General features: G+C 48.2%; 1 protein-coding gene across 6 annotated transcripts in view; it reads left to right on the forward strand.

The window, feature by feature from the left end:
* Arhgef10 (Rho guanine nucleotide exchange factor 10) overlaps positions 1-20,983 on the forward strand; it is an 82,091-nt gene that overhangs the window by 12,011 nt on the left and 49,097 nt on the right. For 5 of the 6 annotated variants that reach the window (XM_042689865.1, XM_042689864.1, XM_042689867.1 and 2 more), the window contains exons 2-5: positions 11,976-12,114; positions 14,164-14,319; positions 16,291-16,578; positions 19,272-19,323. In XM_042689865.1, coding sequence (XP_042545799.1) covers positions 12,078-12,114; positions 14,164-14,319; positions 16,291-16,578; positions 19,272-19,323 — 533 coding nt within the window. In that variant the 5' untranslated portion in view covers positions 11,976-12,077. The remainder of the gene's footprint in view (positions 1-11,975; positions 12,115-14,163; positions 14,320-16,290; positions 16,579-19,271; positions 19,324-20,983) is intronic. The other variant, XM_042689869.1, reaches the window with a different exon arrangement.

Below are 20,983 nucleotides of genomic sequence, written 5' to 3' on the forward strand. Positions count from 1 at the left end.
GGTGTGAGGTGACCCGGGGTGTGAGGAGACCCGGGGTGTGAGGAGGCCCGGGGTGTGCGGTGACCCGGGGTGTGGAGAGCCCGGGGTGTGAGGAGACCCGGGGTGTGAGGAGGCCCGGGGTGTGAGGAGACCCGGGGTGTGAGGAGACCCGGGTGTGTGGAGACCCGGGGTGTGAGGAGACCCGGGTGTGAGGAGACCCGGGTGTGAGGAGGCCCGGGTGTGTGGAGACCCGGGTGTGAGGTGACCCGGGGTGTGAGGAGACCCGGGTGTGAGGAGACCCGGGTGTGTGGAGACCCGGGGTGTGAGGAGACCCGGGTGTGAGGTGACCCGGGGTGTGAGGAGACCCGGGGTGTGAGGAGACCCGGGTGTGAGGAGACCCGGGTGTGAGGAGACCCGGGTGTGTGGAGACCCGGGTGTGAGGAGACGCGGGGTGTGAGGAGGCCCGGGTGTGAGGAGACCCGGGGTGTGAGGAGGCCCGGGGTGTGAGGAGACCCGGGGTGTGAGGAGGCCCGGGGTGTGCAGTGACCCGGGGTGTGAGGAGACCCGGGTGTGAGGAGACCCGGGGTGTGAGGAGGCCCGGGGTGTGAGGAGGCCCGGGGTGTGAGGAGGCCCGGGGTGTGAGGAGGCCCGGGGTGTGCGGTGACCCGGGTGTGAGGAGACCCGGGGTGTGTGGAGACCCGGGGTGTGAGGTGACCCGGGTGTGAGGAGACCCGGGTGTGAGGAGACCCGGGGTGTGAGGTGACCCGGGGTGTGAGGAGACCCGGGGTGTGAGGAGGTCCGGGGTGTGAGGAGACCCGGGTGTGAGGAGACCCGGGGTGTGAGGAGGCCCGGGGTGTGAGGAGGCCCGGGGTGTGAGGAGACCCGGGGTGTGAGGAGACCCGGGGTGTGAGGTGACCCGGGTGTGAGGAGACCCGAGGTGTGAGGTGACCCGGGTGTGAGGAGACCCGGGGTGTGAGGAGACCCGGGGTGTGAGGAGGCCCGGGGTGTGCGGTGACCCGGGGTGTGGAGAGCCCGGGGTGTGCGGGCGCCCAGGGGCTTCTGGGGTCTGGAGGCAGATTCTTCCACTCCGGTCTCCTGCGTGCAGAGGTGTTCATGCAGTCCCAAGGCCACCCTTGGGTGGTCACCCTTGGAGAACTAGAGCGGATTTGGGCAGATCTGCCTCCGTGCCTAGATGACTTGCGCATCCCCTTAGTCCCACTCCTCCATGGGACCCTAGGTGTTAGGGTAATCGTGTAAGATGTCTGAGCTTTTAGGAGGACAAGCACAGGGACATTCACCAGCTCCTGCCCTTGGTGTAAACTGTGGAGTTGTCAGTACTTACATTCTGTGCCAGGAGCCCCCTAACTACCCTGTCTACATCAACTTGGTAACACGTTCATGGCTTGCTTTTCTTGTGGTGTTGCTGGGGATTGAACTCAGGGCCACATGCAGTGTTGTGTCATTGAGCTGCAACCTGAACATTTTTGTTAAAAAGGTGTCTTAGAATAGATGGACCTAGAACAAATCGTGTACAGTGAGATAAGCCAATAGAGAGACACATGTTTCTTCTCATGAGGAAGCTAGATCTAAAATACACTGGGACAAGATAAATTATACCAGACTCTAGGCAGTCACAATGTGGTAGATAGGTAGGTAGGTAGGTAGATAGATAGATAATTAGATAGATGTATAGTTATATCTCTAAACAAGACCCCAAACAGGGCAGGGCATGGTGGTGTATGCCTGTAATCCTATACTTGGGAGGTGGAAGTAGGAGGATTGAGAATCAAAATCTGAGACTGGCCTGTGTGAAACCTTACCTGAAAAACAGACTGAGAGCAAAAGGACTAGGCATGTGATTGAAGAGGTGCATCACTTAGTGAGCTCCCTGAAATTGGAGATCAGGATTGCAGTTCTTTGAGTCCAGCCTAGGTAAAAAGTGATACTTTATCCCAACTACTAAAGCTGACTATGGTAAGAAGTATCTGTCATTCTAGCTTTGCTGGAGGCATAAATGATGGTCAGCTCATGTGAAAAAAAAAAAAGTAAGACCTTATTTGAAAAAGAACTAAAGCAAAAAGGAACTGGGCTGTAGTTCAGCAACACGAAGCCCTGGGTTCAATCTCCAGTACTGAAAAGCATTTAATTTAATTTATTTATTTTTGGGTCCAGTCGTGGGGCCTGAACTCTGGGCCTGGGCACTGTCCCTCAGCTCTTCAGCTCAAGGCTAGCACTCTACCACTTGAGCCACAGCGCCACTTCCAGCTTTTTTCTTTTTGCTTATGTGGTGCTGAGGAATCGAATTCAGGGCCTCAGGCATGCAAGGCAAGCGCTCTACCACTGAGCCACCTTCCCAGCCCCTGAAAAGCATTTTAAAAAGGAACTTGGACACCTGTTTTAATCAAACACCTGTTTGATTGCCTTCAGTGACTACACTGAGTGACAGTAGGTTGTCCACATTCTGATAAGACAGAAGACTTGTCAGAAGAGTTACTTGCAGAAGGTGCTGTTTGTTGTTGCTGAGTCTCTCCATACAGACCAGTTATTGTCAAAGGGATAAATTCACAGTTACTCAAACTAGATGTTGACTCCACCTCCAGGACTAGGGACACAACAGATGACTCCAGGCTTACTCAGGCTGAATTACAGTGCCAGCCAGAAATAGCTGCTTGCCTTTTAAAGGTTGGAGCCTGACTTTGTACATTTATCCTTTGGGGTTTTGATGTGTGCTGTCTTTTGTGAAGTTAGAAGCAAACTCTAGGAGCTCCAGATGGCATGGTGATGTTGTGATGGGAAATTGCTGTGTGGTGTCTGCCTGGCCCTCAGACTGCTTACTTAGGAAGCTGGGAGGCAAGTGTCCAGCCTACCAGAGCAAAAAGTAAACACCGAAACGGTGGCTGCATTAGTTTGTAAATATTGAGTGAAAACATCTTGTTAAAAAAGCAAGAGACTCACCAGGCATTGGTGGTTCATTCCTGTAATTCTAGCTACTCAGCAGCCTGAGATCTGAGGATCACAGTTTGAAGTCAGCCTGGGCAAGAAGGTCTTTGAGATGTTTATCTGCAATTAACCACCAGAAAGCCAGAAGTAGAGTTGTGGCTTAAAGTGATAGAGCAATCAGAGTTCAAATGCTAGAGTTCCTATTTATGCTTCCCTCTGTGGTTGGGATGACAGGTGTGTGCCACTTCCAGCAAATATTTTAAAGGCATTCTTTGGTTTAATGTCTCTTTATTCTGTGTGTCACCTTCGGATACAGGAAATGATTTTGTGTAAAATGCTGTGTGAAATTCAGTGATAAAGGCTGGGTGTTATCCTAGCATTTGAGAAACTGAGGCAAGCCTAGGTTCCATAGGGAGACATTGTCTCAAAAAAAAAAACAACAAAAAACAAAACTGGGACAGTCACTTGGTGGCCTTATGAGATGACCATAAGCAAGTGTGCTAGCCTCACTGTTAGCGAGTGCAAGTAGCACTTTGGTTCTGCCACCGAGCATAGACCTCACTTGTGCTCCAACAGCTATGAGGTGCTACTTGACTGTGCCTGGCTTCAGAGTCCTCTGCACAGCCACAAGGTGTCCTGCGCTAGACGTCTGCTGACCAGAATAAAGACCACACTACTCAGACAATCTGGGATGAAGGAGACCATAATCCACAAAGACATAGGTTGCTTTTGTGCTCACATTTGGGTCTGTGTTCTCTTCATGACTAGGGTCTATTGTCTTGTTGCTACCCTTGGAGATCATGTTTTTTCAAGAAAGCAATTTGAACATTCACTTTGTGAAACAGTACCAAGAGAGAAATTTCAGTCACATTTCTAGCTGGTTTTTTTGAGCCTATGTTGTCTCGTTGATGTGGATAATTAAGATCTGACTATAAACTGATGTGTGTGTGGGGGGGGGGGATTGAGCCCAGGGACTTGTGTCCTTATGTACACTGAGCAGGTATTCAGCCTGCCTCATCCCCTGCTTAGGCTTGCGTTTTAATAAAAAGGGACTGAGCAGGTTATCCATGCTCAAGAAGAATTCAGTGTTTATTTGAACAGAAATTAAAGCTGAGAGCCCTGGAAAAGGCCAGGCAGTGGGCTGGTCCCATTAGGGCTGCCCAGCTGTTGACAGTGTCTCTGAGATAGCTGAAAATGAACATTCACCGAGTGACCTGTGTGCACACAGCCGGGGATTCTAGAGCCCATAGCAATCACTTCCCAGAAGGCCCAGGTTGTATGCGACTGTGGGTTGTGTGCAGACCTGAACCTGGCTAGGTCAGGTCACCCAGGTGGCCCTGCTATTGTCCTGGTGTTTGTGGGCTCAGTCATCTTCCTTTCTTCCCACTCAGGGCCCTGCCTTGGCCCTGACCAGCCCCCCAGCTGAAGAAGTGATACAAAAGTTGATTCATGGGTTTTTTTGTTTGTTTTTCCCCAAGCACTTGATTTAGCAGGTTTAGGAAGCAGCCTACCCTGAGCACAGCCTGAGCCTTCATCCCTGCTCAGCAAGCTGGCTGCCTGTCTTATGCCAGGAACATCCTGATGATCTGTGTGGACCTGGACCCAGTGGCAGATACTCTTCTGCAGAGCTGTGGGGGAAGATGCTGGCTCTGTCCCTGGAGCTCATTCTCAGGCTACTTTTCAGTTGAAGCTCAAGTTCGAACTCTTGCATAGATTCTGAGGGCTGGAAAGGCACACAGTTGATCTGCACTCATGGTCCAGAATGCAGGATGTGAAGTGGAGGAAGGTGCAGTGAAGGGTCTGGTGCCAATGGGGTGTGGCAGGCCCTCTGCCCCGGGAATAACGTTTAGACAAGCATACCTCCCGATGACTTCATAGGAAAGAACGAAAAGTGCAGTGCTTTGCCAGGTAACACGGGCAGTTGGGAAGGGAATCATAGGTGGTTGTGGCAGGGGAGAGCCTTGTGTTTCCTAGAATGTGTGGTCTCTGTGGTGCCTGGGCTAGGAGTGGAGAGCTAGAGACAGCAGGCAGCTCGTGCCCACTGTCTGGCCCTATGGGGCACAAGTACTACTGGTGACCTCAGAAACGGAAGAGAAAAGGAGGTTGTGTGTGAGCAGACCTCAACTTCCAGAGTCCCCAGTTTCTTATCCCACATTTGTCTGCACATGGCTCAGGCAGTTATCACTGGTGGGTGGCTTGCCCAGGGGTGCCAATGGCCCATACCTGTACTGTACAGAGCCTTAGGGGACTCTCCCTGTGCGATCTGTTTCTCCCACGTGAAAACAATTTCTGTAATTTTGTTCTCATGGTTTTTTGGGGTTTTTTTTGGTCAGTCAGGGAGCTTGAACTCACAGCCTGGGTGCTGTCCATGAGTTCTTTCTCTTAAGACTAGTGTTGTGCCACAGTGAGCCACAGCACCATTTCTGGAGATGAGTCTCTTGGACTTTCCTGCCCAGGCTGGCTTCGAACCACAATTCTCAGATCTCAGCCTTCTGAGTAGCAAGGATTACAGAAGTGAGCTACTGGCCCCCAGCTTGTTCTAGTAAAAAGGGACAGCTTTTCTCAAATGGAGAAACTTGTGGGGTCACATTGAAGAGCAGCGACAAGAGTCTGGTAACTGTGGACTTTGTGGTACCTGTTGGATGGGTGCTAAGCCTGAGGCAGTTAGAGTGTGGGCTGAAGCCCTTCTCCTGGAGCTGCAGAAAGCAAGTGGAATTTATAGTGCCTAAGATGATGCAAGGGCTGAGGAAAAAGAGGTAGGAACAGAGCAAAAAGAGCCCAGGGAAGGGACTTGCAGGTTAAATTTAAAGGCCAGGTAAGCACTCACTAAAGGAATAATTGTGTGAGGCTAAAGGAGGCCTTGAGATGCAGTATGCCAGGGAGACTCAGAGAACAGGGAGAAGGCCACTGAGCAGAGTGCAGTAGGCAAGGGTACTCAGATGCCTGCTGGCAGCAGAAATGAAAACCCATGAGCCAGGGTGACAAGTGTATATGGGACATTGACAGCATTTTTTAAATTATTTTCTTTATACATACAGAGGAGTTAGTGTTTCATAAGTCAGGTAATGAGTACATTTTTTTTTTGTTTTTTACAATGTTGTCCCTTCACTGTCTCTTGGTTTTTCCTTCCGATCCCTGCTCACGTGACAACATTGAGGGCCAGGAGACAGTGCAGGGACAGGGTGACAACTTGGAGAGAAAAGGAGATCTGCAGATGACTCAGGGTTTATTTTGTTGTGAGTGAGTGGAAGAAGGAGGCAGGGAAGGTGCTGGTACCAGCTGCCCAGTCTGAGGTATAGAGTGCTTATAGGGCATCATCTGGGTGTAGAGAAAGAAGGCAGTTGTATTTGGGAACATGGGTATGCAGGTGGCACCACCTCTGCTGGTTGCTTCTCAGGCCTGTGTGTGAAACGTGGCTGGATTCAGAGGGAGAGCTAATACAGACTGGCCAGCAGCCAGTTCAGGTCTGGCTTGAGATGGCCTTGTCTGTCTGACTGACTGCATCCTTTGCTTCTCCATGTGGGGTTTGTGAGCAGGTGTAAGGTGTATTTCTGGGATTTTATTCTACCATTGTAGAGGTGCAGATTTGGACAGCAGCATTAGCTGGACTTCCTGAATTACTTAGATCTGATTCTGCAGCATGCAGTGCTTTTCAGAAACATTGGGTACCCACAGTATGGATCACACGTGACTCTGATGTGAGCCAAACTTCCCCTGTGGACCAGGAAGCCTTCCCATGTGTCCTGGTCCATGGCTTCCCCCGTGGGCTGGGAAGCCTTCCACGTGTCTTGATCTACAGCTTCCCCCATGGGCCAGGAAGCCTTCCCGTGTGTACTGGTTCATGGCCTTCTGCGTGTCCTGGCTTGTGGCTTCCCTCCAGAGGCCGAGGCTGCTGTTCTGAGACTCATACCAGTGTCTGCTAGCCCTGTCCCTTCAGCCTCTCTTGGCTTGTGAGGATCAGTGCCACCACCCACCCACCATCCTTGCCCCCCTTGTCCCTCATTGATTCACCTGGAGAATGGCCAGGGCTTTGTTTTCCAAGGCCCATGATCAAATCTTACTCCTAGGAATTGCCATGGCCGTTTTTCATGTCACCAGGCCTTCCTGAGAACTGTAATCATTGCCCCATCGTGGGAAGCAGAGGACACGGAGAGGCAGGGGAAGGACAGAGAGTAAGGTAGTGGGAATGTGGTTGGTAGGCTGAGGAGGTGCTGCTAAGCATGCGCTTGTACAGACTTGCAGCAGAGGCAGTGCTGGCCTGTCATGGGCAGTACCAGCAGCGGGCCTGCCTGTGAGCTATGTACTCTTTCCAGAGTGGTTATAGGAGGTGGTTCCACTGCTGTTAGCCAACAGTGCAGACTGGGAGCTGATGATCTGTGTCCTTGTCCCATGTTAACAGAGCCTCATGGTGTGTGACACACCGTGTCCTCCTGGCCACTGTGCTGCTCCTGAGTGGTCTCTGCCACACTTCCCTGAAGCAGGCTTCCCCAGGCTTGAGTCTGCCATGGAGAGTGCAGCTGGAAAAGCCTCTGTGTTGCTTTGCAGAATGTCCTTTGCTGAATACTTGGTATCCTTCTGCTCTTGCCCTATGGGCTTATGCATTGCTTAGAGCCTGGAGAGTGTGAGATCCCTTCAGGCCACCACAGGGCTCCCAGCCATGAGGACTCCAGAAATTATATAGCCAGAAACCTGCCCATGTCCTGACTCCCTGGTTTCTGGACTCTGGGGCCCCATTATTCTCCAGCCTAGAGGGTCGTGGGCCCTCACTCAGCCTCACGTGAATCCCTATTGACACTCTAGGCCAGGCCCTCTAGGGAGAGCCTTAGAGCTCTTTGTCAGGGACCACAGTACTGTCTCACTGGCGTGCACTCAGGCTGGTCCTGGCTGCCTCATCTCTGCAGGGCCTGGAGACTAGAGGGACACTGGGAAACCCAGCATGAGTCCCAGGACTCACAAGGCCTGTGCTTCACATGAATACAGCTGAGCAAAAAGTGGAGGAGAAAATGCCCCTCACAGCTCCCCACTGCTAGCCTTGACCAGGTTCTCTTGGGGGGGGAAGGGTCTAGGCCCCAGACCCCAGGGCAGCCACCGGAGGAACTAGCACTATCCTTTTCTCTGTTACAGTGGCGTACACAGAGGTAACACAGGTTCATTGTAGGGTAGATCCAAGGAGGAATTTACTCAGATGGGCCTTGTGTCCAAGCTGACTTCCTTCACCTGTACATTACACTTCTCATCATGGCATCCTATCTTCTTCACACCCAGAAGCTTGGGAGTTCATGCAGTTGTATGAAAGATTCTCCTTTCCAGCTTCCACAGGGGCCTCCCCTGCTCTAGGAACTGTTGCCAATTCTCTGGGTGAATCCACCCACATGATGTCACCAGAGTGAGGATGAGGGCTTATCTCCAGGGTGCGTGACTGCTCCACCCTGTGTGTTGTGAGACGGAGCTGGTGTATCTACGCTGCACTCAGTGTATTGTGTGCTGGAGCTTGTGTGTCCTTGTTGGTGTGTTATGATCGAGCTTGTGTATCCACACTGCACTTGGTATGTTGTGTGATGGAGTTTGTGTATCCGAGCACACATTGAAGCAGCCTTCAGCACTCACTGTCTGGGTTTCCTTGACCGAATGTGTCAGCTTTTGTTTGAAACCACAGTCCAAGTGCACAATGGGGTCTTTCATTACGATGCTTAAATTGGAAGATGACAGCAATGATACAAACAAAGTCTGTGCCCCAGGCTGCTATTATGCTGCATGTTAGGTTGCATGGCATTTTGAATAGAGCCTTGGGCTCTGCCCCAGGTCAGTTCCACTGTGTCTGGCAGGTAAGCTGTGGTGCCAGCTGGTCCTCTGCAGAATGTAGCTGAGTAGTACCAGGGACTGGGCATGTGGTTTGACCCTAGCGAATGCACAGAAGCCCCAGACTCCAGGCAGTGGGATGCTCTGATGCAGAGTCCGCCGTGCAGATGAGATGCATGTAACCTGACCGTGGTTCTCAGAGTGACCTTGTGGGTGGGGTGATGAAAGGCTTTACAGTGGACTGCTAAGTAGACTTGAGGGCCTCTGGGAAGCAAAACAGGAAGCAAAAGCATGTGTCTCTGCTCCCCAGAAAGTATCCTGTTCAGGATGCTACATTCCAGGTCACTGAGGTTAGACACTGTGCAGGGGCATAGCCTAGAGCCATGGCCAGTCTGTGACCATTATTGGGCCTTGCTCTTGGTTCCTAGGGAGTAGCAGTGAGAGTCTTTCTCTCTGGAAATGTTGTGGATTTGAAGCCCTGGGACAGTTTGTTGGTGGTACTCTGTTCAAGAGCCAGCCAATGTGACCTCACAGGTTGGCTGTGGCTGGAGAGTTGAGGCAGAACTTGTTTTGCTTCATTTTGTTTTGTACTGGTCTCGGCAGTGGGAAGTTGAGGAGTCAGCTGGACTCTGTGTGGTCATGTTAACCTTTGTGATACCTGTGCAGTGTGAATTAGAACACTGGCAACTGAGGACAAATGTGAACATTCAAGCTCAAAGCCACTGGTCATGGGATATAGCATGCCATCATGGGTGTGTCTGCTCTTGAAAAGATTCCAAGCAGAAACATGACTACTTTGTCTTCTAACAGGAAAGTCCTGTTTGCCCCTTGCCATCACTCCACAGATGAGGAGTGAGGGTAGAATAGATTGGATTTTTTTTCTGGACTCAACAGGCACTGATGGCTAGACTGTCACTTTCCTTACTGGTGTTGGCCTGTGGTTGTCAGCGTTGGGGCTCAGTCCATTAAGACATCAGTCTCCACTGTCACAGGTGCTCCAGATGCCCCTCTGCTTCCTTCCTCATTTCTCAGACTGTAGAGTTCAAGGGCATTTGTTGGTTGCCTTATCTGTCCTGTTTCTGTCCTTGTGGCACTAAGGAACTGCAAGGGCCAGTCTGTGTTCCTCCCCTAATAGGACCGAGTCTCCATTGAGGCTGAGAGTACCAAAAGTGACTCAGACTGCCACTCCGTCCTTTCCGTCCTGTGGCCTCTCATGATCTACTGGCAGGCCTCTCCATGCCATCATCCAAGGTTTCTCCATTGTGCTGTCGTGGTGTGGGTGGATATGGGCGCATGCATTCATGTGTGCATACCTATATGTATGTCACATTCGGCCTTAGAACCTGTGAAGTTATGAAGAATAGTAGATGTGAACACACATCACTGAAACAAACCGTCTTTCCATGTTGTGGTTCTTCCCTTAGGTCTGACTGTTGGAAGCATTACATTGTGTAGTTACTCTCCAAGGAGGCCTTCTGCCTGTATTACTGCTTTGGGTTGAAAGCTAAACACCACATCCTGCCATGATGAGATGAATTCCTCTGCTTCTCTGTTAACACCCTTGAGCACCTAGCTTGTGAACTGCAAACAGGGTGGGTGGATATGGGCAGAGTATCAGGACCTAGCATCATCAGTAACAGGGGCTCCTCCTGCACGCAGCAGTGACAGCTTCATGTGCTATATCACCAGCACTGAGCCAGGCACTTGTTCTCATCACCTGCAGCAGCTCAGAGATAGGTACTGTCAAACACCCGAGTTTTGTCCTTTTTCTCCATGAAGAATGTGAATCCAGTGATAGCCCTGATGTGAGGAGTGTCAGGTAGGGAGGAGGGATGTCACCTAGGATTTCAGGTCTATTGTATCTGATACTGAAACAGGAGCTGGAAAAGAGCCCTGAGCAGTTTGTTTTTCCTCCCATTGGGCACAATAAGGGTAGGTATTGTGTGGCCCATGGGGTAATCCACGGTGGATGTTGTCTGGTCTGTACAGAATCCACTGTGGTTGTTGTCTGGTCTGTGCAGAATCCACTGTGGGTGTTGTCTGGTCTGTACAGAATCCACTGTGGGTGTTGTCTGGTTTGTACAGAATCCAGGGTGGGTGTTGTCTGGTCTGTACAGAATCCATGGTGGGTGTTGTCTGGTCTGTACAGAATCCATAGTGAGTGCTATCTGTACAGAATCCATGGTGAGTATTGTCTGATCTGTATGGAATCTGGGGTGGGTGTTCACTGGTCTGTACAGAATCCATGGTCAGTGTTGTCTGGTCTATACAGAATACAAGTTAGATGTTGGGTGGTCATAGGTGGGCTGTTGGTGATCTGAGCATGGGTCAAATAGAAGTCAGTTAACTGCATGTATCCTCTAGAGCTATGAATCTCATACATTATTAGTGTTGTGTGTTTTTCAACTTGGTTTTTCTCATACATATAGGGCAAGAAATAAAGGAGAAATAAAAATATGCATATGGAGATGGGCTTACCTAAAGGGAACTAAGACATCTGTCAATTTTTATTCTTAATCCTTAAATGGTCTTTATGTTAAAAGTTCTGCCTGATGCTGGTATCTTACACCTATAATTCTGGCTACTAAGAGGCTGAGATCTGAGGATCGCAGTTCAAAACCAGCCTAGGCAGAACAGTCTGTGAGACTTCTTTTCTTCTTCCTACTCCCATCTTTATTTTTTAAATTTTTTTAGTTTATTTTTTAAAAATTTAATTATTTTCAATTAACTACCAGAAAACTGGAAGTGACACTGTGGCTCAAAGTGGTAGAGCGCTAGCCTTGAGCAAAAGAGCTCAGGGACAGCACCAGCACCCAGGTCCTGAGTTCAAGCCCCACAACTGATCAAAAAAAAAATTTCAGGGACAGCACTCAGGTCCTGAGTTCCAACCCTAGGACCAGCATGGGCACGCACGCACATGTGCGCGTACACACACACACACACACACACACACATACATACACACACACACACACAAACAGTATTAATTGAAAGAAAAGGAAGCAAACCCATTTATGTTTTCATTTCTCCCCTTAGAAGATGGTATGATGCGTTAAGCAATGGCTTTAAATGGTTTGGATTGAGATGGGTCTGGCTGTAATAAAATAACCCCCTGGCTGTAATTCAAGGCAATCTAGGCCTGAGAACTTTTGTTTCATTTGTTCCTATAATTTCCAGGGAGATTCACGGGTATTTGCAACGAATAAGTGCAAGTGCTTTACTTACAGCTGTGTGTGACTGACTGTTTGTTGTTGCAGAGCTATTACTAGGAAGCCCTGCCCATTAAAAGGAGAGGACAATGCCCCTGCCGGTGGCGGCTCCTGTCCCCTGCGCAACCTGAGAGCGTGGCAGGGCTGAGCATGGACCAGCAAGAGCTGCCCCCTCCTGCTCCTACAGGTAATACTCTGCCTCCTCGCCAATGTCCTAGGATCCATGTTGGCTCAGGCCACACTTCTTAGACCACTGTACTGTGGTGCTGAGGTAAAATGCTGAGGGTGAAAAATGAACTTGCCGTTGAGAGGGGATGTGAACTTTGAGTGGCTCCCTCACTCAAGGGTGACTGGAGAGACAGACCTGAGTGTCTCTGCTGACCTGTGGCCAGCATCTGGTTCCCAGGAGATTTTTTTCTCCTGGCTCAGTCAGACGGGAGCTGCTCGAAGGGTGGTTTTGTACTGGAGGCCGCATCCAGGCTTAAGCCCTGCCTATCAGGGTGGTGCTGTCATCACTCGCTGAGTCCCCTGGTACACAGAATAGTGCTCACGCTGTTTCCTTCCTGCTTCCTTTCCTTGTGGGGGCAACTGGACTTCTTATCCATCTGCTCAGTAGACAGAAGCTATGTGAAGTGAAGGGCCTTCAGTCCATTTTCACCTCGTCAGAGTTAGGTCACTGCCAAAATGCCCTGTGGAGGCTGGTCTCTGCCTGGCATGAGCAGACAGTTAATTTTCACAACACTTATTTAGTGGGTCTTTTTCAGGGTTTCCTGTGGCTCTTGAGAAGCGTGGCCTTGTTCTGAGTGTGTGCACTAGGGCTGTTTGGAGGGACTCATGAGGGCAGGAGCTATAGGGCTGCACAGATCTGGGTGTTCTGTGTCTAGGACAATAACAGGCAGGGAATCGAAGGGTCTGGCCTTCGTGCTGTTCTGTCCTTGGAAGTTGGCCCATGAATCCCAGGTCTTTTCAGCCATGGTACACATATGATGGGAAATGATATTATGGTGCTTTGAAGTGCTGAGATGTTGGGGAGAACATTAAAAATTGGGGAGAACAGCCAAGCACTGGTGGCTCACGCTACTCAGGAAGCTAAGATCTCAGGATCATGGTTCAAAACCAGCCTGGGCAGGAAAGTCAGTGAAACTTTTATTCAAATAACCACCAGAAAACTGGAAGTGGTGCTGTGCCTCAAGTGGTAGAGTGCTAGCCTTGAGCTGAAGAGGTAAGGGACAGTGCCCAGGCCCAGAGATCAAGCCCCACATGGGCACAAAAATAAAAATAAAAAAATAGGGAGAACATTAAAAATTACAAAGCAGCTGGATTCTGGAGACTCACACTTCAACTTTTACAAAGAATGATCCTCAACTTAATAACTGAGTACATAGTATTACACAGAATAAACACCATTACACAGAATGTATACCATCACGTAGAATATACACCATTCTAGTTCTTAAAAATTAATTACAGGTTTTTCCTTTTCCGAGTTTGCACAAGAATTGTATTTGTTTGTTCATTCATTCATTCATTCTGGGGATGGAACCCAGGGTGTCACATGTGCTAGGCAGACGCCATACCACTGAGCTCTACACCACATCCCAAATTTGTTTAGTAAATGCTTTAATTCAGCACTTTTTGTGCCCCTTTTTCCAGCCCCCAAAGGCACACTCTTCTCTTTCCCACTGCCAGTAAACATCATGGCATCTTGTTTGCTGCAGGGTAGTGCTAGGCACATGGTGGGATGGTGCTAGGCACGCCTGTGAGCACACTGTGATGTGGAAAGCACGTGGGTGTTTCTCTCACTCATTTCCATGTTAGTAAGACCCAACTTCTAGTCTGTGACATAGCTACTGCTACTTAAAAAATGTTTTTTTGACGGTACTGAGTTCTTAGGGCCTCGTGTTTGCTAGGCAGGCATTCTACCACTTGAGCTATGCCATCGCACTTTTTGCTTTTAGGTCTCAGGATATCTCTAGCTGTTTGCCAGGAGCTGGCCTTGGAAGGTGATCCTCCTTCAGATATGAAAACATGCTTCTCCTCCTTCTGGTCTTTTCTTATTTTTGTCTTTTCCAGTTGTGAGTTGTAGGATGGTTAAAAGGGAAACAGGAGGCTGCTTCCTGGTTTAGAGGGAGTTTCTGGCTCAGTGCTTATCTTTTGAGTTTATCTTTGTATAGGAAAGTACAACTGTGTTAGAGACAAACATTAACCTTATAGTTTATATTTTCTTAAACTTTAGAAAATGAAGTGAAATATGATCCTAATAACAATGAAGAGGAAGAGGGAGAACAGTTTGATTTTGATAGTGGAGATGAAGTTCCAGAAGCTGATCGCCAGGCCTCATCTGCCCCTGAGGTGGGAAGAGCAGAAACAGGAGGAGCTGCTGTCCCTGCAGGTGAGACCCGCTGGCCATACTGTCTGGTGCCGTTGGAGTCCTGCAGTTAGTGCCTGGCTGTCTCTGCCTGCCTTGCTGACACTCCTGGTTTCTGGGACTGTGGCTTTGCTGTGATGCATCTGGGCATTGGGCTGTGCCTCAGCTTTGGATGTGATGTACCTGGGCATCGCAGGTGAGCCTCAGCTTCGGCTGTGTTGTACCTGGGCATTGCAGGTGAGGCTCAGCTTCAGCTGTGATTTACCTGGTCATCACAGGTCAGACTCAGCTTCAGCTGTGATGTGCCTGGGCATTGCGGGTAAGCCTCAGCTTCAGCTGTGATGTACCTGGGCATCACGGGTCAGCCTCAGCTTTGGCTGTGATGTACCTAGTCATCACGCTGTGCCTCAGCTTCTTCGGCTGTGATGTACCTGGGCATCGCAGGTGAGCCTCACCTTCGGCTGTGATGTATCTGGGCATCACGGGTCAGCCTCAGCTTTGGCTGTGATGTACCTGGGCATCACAGGTCAGACTCAGCTTTGGCTGTGATGTACCTGGTCATCACAGGTCAGCCTTAGCTTTGGCTGTGATGTACCTGGTCATCACAGGTCAGCCTTAGCTTTGGCTGTGATGTAACTGGTCATCACAGGTCAGACTCAGCTTTGGCTGTGATGTACCTGGGCATCGCAAGTGAGCTTCAGCTTCAGCTGTGATGTACCTGGTCATCACAGGTCAGCCTTAGCTTCGGCTGTGATGTACCTAGGCATCGTGGTGTATTTCAGCTTCAGCTGGGAGGTACCTGGGCATCATGCTGTGCCTCAGCTTCAGTTGTGATGTACCTGGGCATTACGGTGTATCTCAGCTTTGGCTGTGATGTACCTGGGCATCATGCTGTACCTTAACTTTGGCTGTGATGTACCTGGGCATTGTGGTGTATCAGCTTTGGCTGTGATGTACCTGGGCATCATGGTGTATCTCAGCTTCAGCTGTGATGTACCTGGGCATCGTGGTATATCTCAGCTTCAGCTGTGATGTACCTGGGCATCGTGGTATATCTCAGCTTTGGCTGTGATGTACCTGGGCATCAGGGTGTACCTCAGCTACACTGATGTACTTGGACACTACGAGTATACCTCAGCTTTGCTGTAATGTACCTGAGCTAATGTACCTCAGCTTTGGCTAAATTTCTTCTGTTAATCTATATTTCCTACAATTTCCAGTCTTGTCACTCTACATTCCTATTTATGTTTAGGAGATAAAAAGGTTAGCTATGGGCTGGGAAGGTGGCTCAGTGGTAGAGTGCTTGCCTTGCATACATGAGGGCCTGGGTTCGATTCCTCAACGCCACATAAGCAAAAAGAAAAAAGCTGGAAGTGGCACTGTGGCTCAAGTGGTAGAGCACTAGCCTTGAGCTGAAGAATTGAGGGACAGTGCTCAGGCTCAGAGTTCAGGCCCTGTGACCGGACCCAAAAAAAAAAACGAAAAAACAAAGGTTTGCTATTTCCTAATAAAAATCGTCTTGTCATTATAGCATTACGTTGCATAGAATGTTAAAATCTCTATTCCATTTGGGACGAATTAACTATAAAGGTTTAAATTTTCAAATGTAGAGGTGGGTCTGAAGCTTGTTCTCACTAACCAGGTGGATTGCTTAGACATAGTTGTGGTTGAAGTGACATCAGCCTTTCTCCTCCCCTTGGCTATGCCTTGGCATAGTCTATCTGCAGCTGTTTAGCTCATGTCATTGGATAAATGTCTTGAGACTTGAAAGGCAATGTCCGTCTTACCTGTGTCCAGAGGTGCACGTGTGTCCCTGTTTCACCTTGCACTGTGTAGACTGGTGCCATTATCCCTTGCAGTGGTCTGAGAATGTTGATGGTCTTTGCATTGGACAGAGGGTATGGAACTCCTGGATCCTTACTAGCTGTAATAGTGAGGGACCTGTTAGGCATGCATTTGATGCTCTGTCAACAAGTGTCCTTCTGTCCTGCGAAGGTGAAGATGGAACTGCCGCAGAGACTGCCACTGTGGCCAGACCAGCCACACTTGCTGTTCCTACGAAAGTGAACCCATATTCTGTCATTGACATCACACCGTTCCAGGAGACCCAGCCCTCAACCCCTGATTCACATGTAGAGGAGGAAGGAGTGGGCCTCCATGTGCCCAGTGGGTACTCAGTGCCTGTGCCCTGCGGCTATGCTGTCCCATCCAGCCTCCCACTGCTGCTGCCACCAACCTACTCCAGCCCTGTCATCATCCGCACCGAGTCTGTGGAGGAGGAAGGTACATGGCCCTGTTTCCTCTCATGCTGCTGGGCTCCTTGGTTCTATAAGTCTGGGCATTATCACTTCCTTATTCTCTGCCCGGGGTTTGGAAAAGGGCCCAATATTAATATTCTCCTATGGCAGGAAAGGCTTAGCATCTGTTTTCTGACCCGTAAATTCTCCATAGCAGGGGGTTCTACATGGCCTTTACCCCAGTGCTCATCAGCCACTCCACCTCCCTGGTAGTTTGTCACTGTTCTGGAGAATGATAATCGTGTCCTAAGCTACCTGCTACCTACCTTGCCCCGTGTACTTCATATCTCTATAAAGGGCCACAAGTCAGACTTGTTCCAGTTTTTAGAATTTACAATAGGGTATATTACCATATAGTTTTATTAATGGCTTTTGCCGACAGTAAAAAAAGGAAATTGTTTTAAAATCACACCAAGTTTTTTGTTTTGTTTTGTTTTTATGTCAGTTGTGGGGCTTGAACTCTGGGCCTGGGCATTGTCTCTGAGCTCTTCAGCTCAAGGCAAGTAAGCACTCTACCACTTGAGTCATAGCACCACTTCTGGTTTTCTGGTGGCTAATTGGAGATAAGAATCTCACAGACTTTCCTGCCCAGGCTTTGAACTGTGATCCTCAGATCTCAGCCTCCTGAGTAACTAGGATTACAGGAGTGAGCCACCAACACTTGGCCCAAATTATTTTTATAGTAAATTATTTTTAAGTAATGTTTAATCATTTAAAATAACCAAATAAGCCAAAAAATAAGCAAATGCCTTTAAAATGAATGTATTTTCTTTAAGCATGAGACCTCTGTGAGTTATTATTCTCTAACTTGCGGAGGATCCCTCCTCTGTGTTACCAGAAAAGGACAGCATAGTGGATTGTGATAAAAGATCAATATTACAGTCAACATGAAATATGTGGGAAAATCTTCCCTAAGAACCAATGTTTCCAGTATTCAAAATCAAGGTGTTTTTTTTTTAATTGCCTGTCCTGAGACTTGAACTCAGGGCCTGGTCACGGTCCCTGAGCTTCTTTTTGCTCAAGGCTAGCATTCTACCACTTGAGTCACAGCACTACTTCCGGCTTTTTTTGTGTATGTGGTACTGAGGAATGGAACCCAGGGCTTCATGCATACTAGGTGAACATTCTACTACTGAGCCACATTCCCATCCCCAAGGTGTTTTTGTTTGTTTGTTTGTTTGGTTTTTGGTTTTTGTTTTGGTCTTGGGGCTTGAACTCTGGGCCAGAGCACTATCCCTCAGCTCTTCAGCTCAAGGCTAGTGCTCTATCACTTGAGCCACAGCACCACTTCCTGTTTTCTGGTGGTTTATTGGAGATGAGAATCTCATGGGGACTTTCCTGCCCAGGCTGGCTTTGAACTGTGATGATCAGACTTCAGCCTCCTTAGTAGGTAGGAATTCAGGTGTGATGCACCAGTGCCCAGCCATTTTTTGTTTTTTAAGATTTTTATCTCACTATTTTCAACTGGAAAGAAAATCTTTTACTGAGGTTTTTTTTTTTTAACCTCAGTATAAATTATCATTCTGCACCTGAGCTGTTCTTGTGTATAGCTCTTTTTAATGAAGAACATGTTTCTTACATTTAGGGGATGCCTACCACATGCATGGGCACTATCCTTGTGTCACTTGAGCCACAGCTCCACTTTGGGTTTTTTGGTAGTTAATTGGACTAAAGAGTCTCATGGAGGGCTAGGAAGTTGGCTCAGTGGTAGAGCGCTTGCCTTGCATGCCTGAGGCCCTGGGTTCGATTCCTCAGCACCACATAAGCAAAAAGAAAAAAGCCGGAAGTGGCTCTGTGGCTCAAGTGGTAGAGCGCTAGCCTTGAGCTGAAGAGCTGAGGGACAGCGCCCAGGCCCAGAGTTCAAGCCCCACGACCGGACCCCCCCCAAAAAAAAGAGTCTCATGGATTTTCTTGCTTGAGCTGGCTTGTAACCACAGTCCTCAGGTCTCAAGTTCCTAAACAGCTAGGATTACAGGTGTGAGCCACTAGCATATAGCAACAAATCCTTTTTTGAAAGTTCTTTGTGGACAGCTTTGTGGGCCTACTTAGCATCCAGCTGCTGGATGTGAATCATCTACTTTACTCTCCAGTGGTTCATAGCACTATGATGATGGGCAGGGACAGAGGCTGTCTAAGGATGGGCAGGTCACACAGAAAAGTGCTGTCTCATGCCTACCATTGTCTTCTCTCCCAGTACCTATTCCTCAAGCTGTTCTTTACTACTCATTCTATACTACCTTCGTGAAGCTTTGCAAAGACTGAAGGGCTTTGTCATGTTCTCAGCACCTGTGAACTGGGAGTAGGAGAATCTCAGACCCGAGGATGCCTGAGGTAGATGGAGTGAGCCTGAGAATGGGTGTGCTACGTTGATGTCTCCCTTGGAGATCAGCAAAGCTAATGGTGAATTACCATGTAGACTCAAGATTGTAATAGGCCTGATAGATCTATTTGTCTGTGAATTTTAATTTTTGTTCATGTGATAAGATTTCTCATTTTACTTCATTATACTCATTTATTGAATATATTTTATCTAAAAGATAAAATTTTAATCTTCTAGTTAATTCTTATTATAACAGTCTTTTTAGACAAAAAGAGAAAGATGAAATCATTTAAAGGATAAAAAATCAATTGCATAAATGTTTTGTTAGACATAAGACAATATTACTTTTTTTCTCTTAGCAGAAACACCAGAAGTCACAGAAGACGTGAGTTCTGAGGGGCCTACACACAGGTATCTTTATTAGTTAGTTCTACAATATATTCTGAACCTGTGTCTTCCTCCTGGACCTTTGGACTTTTGTATGCTGTCATCCCCGTCCAAGCTTCCCTCACATGGTTGGCTCCTCAGCCCTCCTGGTGCTGTTGTCCCAGGCCTCACTCTGCCTCCTGTCTCTGGTGCTGCTGTCCCGTGCTTCATTCTGTTTCCAATCTTGCGGGTGTGGTGACCTCCCTTCCACCAAGTGCCTTGGTCACCAGGGGTGCCCTTGGTGCTTGCAGGGTCAGCATCTCCTTTAGAGAGTGATAGGAGCCATGTCCTTTTGTTTTCAACTTCCTTGCTGTTTTCCTCATAGTCATTTGAGAGTATATTACTCCAGGTTTAAAATGCTCAAGAAAACAAGTGGGATTTCTGGAGAGAGCCATTCACTTGCCAAGAATTTTCCCTTCCATGAAAACAGAAGTAGATCACAAAACAGATCCCCATGACCTTTTATTAGCAACTGAAGTTCTATACATAGTTTAAAAGGTTAGTGTTTGCTGGGCATAGTGAGCACATCTGAAATCTGGCCCTTGGGGGTCTGAGATAGGAAGATGTAAGTCTGAAGCCATCTTGAGTTATGTCATCCTTTTAAAAAAAATCCAAAGAAAACAAAAGTTATTGTTAGCACATAATAATTGACCATCCAAAAATTTTCACACTATGAAAAATAAACCCATTGGAAGAATGAAGTTTATTTGAGGAAAATAATATACAGTCTATGGCCTGTAATACTAGCTATTCAGAAGATTGAGATCTGAGGATCATGCATTGAAGCCATCCCAGGCAGGAGTTAACTCCAGTTCGCCACCAAAAATAAGCTAGTGGTTCAAGTAGTAGTGCTACTCTTGAGCAAAAAAAAAAAATCTTAGGGACAGTGCCTAGGCCCTGAGTTTAAGCCCTAGGTTCATCTCCTTCACATACATATAATATTGTTTGCTGATAAACTCAATGTTAAGTATGAAATATTTTTGTGAGTACTGAGGGGTGAACTTAGAGCCACTTGAGCCATGCCTCCAGCCCTGCTTTTTACCAATCGTTTTGGAGATGGAGTCTAGTGAGCTTTTCTGCCCACATAAAACTATGATCCTCCAGATCTCAGCCTTCTAAGTAGCTAGGATTATAATGTGACTCACCGGCACCTAGCTTTGAATTTTTAAAACATATGGAAAACACCCAGAAATACTTAAAAATTATATCCCTCCAGATTTTCTTACTATTTTTTATTTTACAGTATCTTTTTTTGTTCAGGTATCATTTCAAAGTTTAAAAATGTACAAATTGGGGCTGGGAAGGTGGCTCAATGGTAGAGCACTTGCCTTGCATGCATGAGGCCCTGGGTTCGATTCCTCAGCACCACATAAGCAAAAAGAAAAAAAAAGCTGGAAGTGGTGCTGTGGCTCAAGTGGTAGAGTGCTAGCCTTGAGCTGAAGAGCTGAGGGACAGTGCCCAGGCCCAGAGTTCAGGCCCCATGACCGGACCCCCCCCCAAAAAAATGTACAAATTGTCCTTTCTCTGTCTGTTCCATTCCTAAGTGTTGACTGGTTTTCCAACTGCTCATAGAGCAACTGTAGCGGCTGTAGAATTCTGGGGCCTGCACACCCCAGGGCTCACATACCCCGTGCTCTGCATGCCC

Source organism: Dipodomys spectabilis, unplaced genomic scaffold (genome assembly GCF_019054845.1).
Source record: "Dipodomys spectabilis isolate Male_0828 unplaced genomic scaffold, ASM1905484v1 ptg000128l, whole genome shotgun sequence".
NCBI lineage: Eukaryota > Metazoa > Chordata > Mammalia > Rodentia > Heteromyidae > Dipodomys > Dipodomys spectabilis.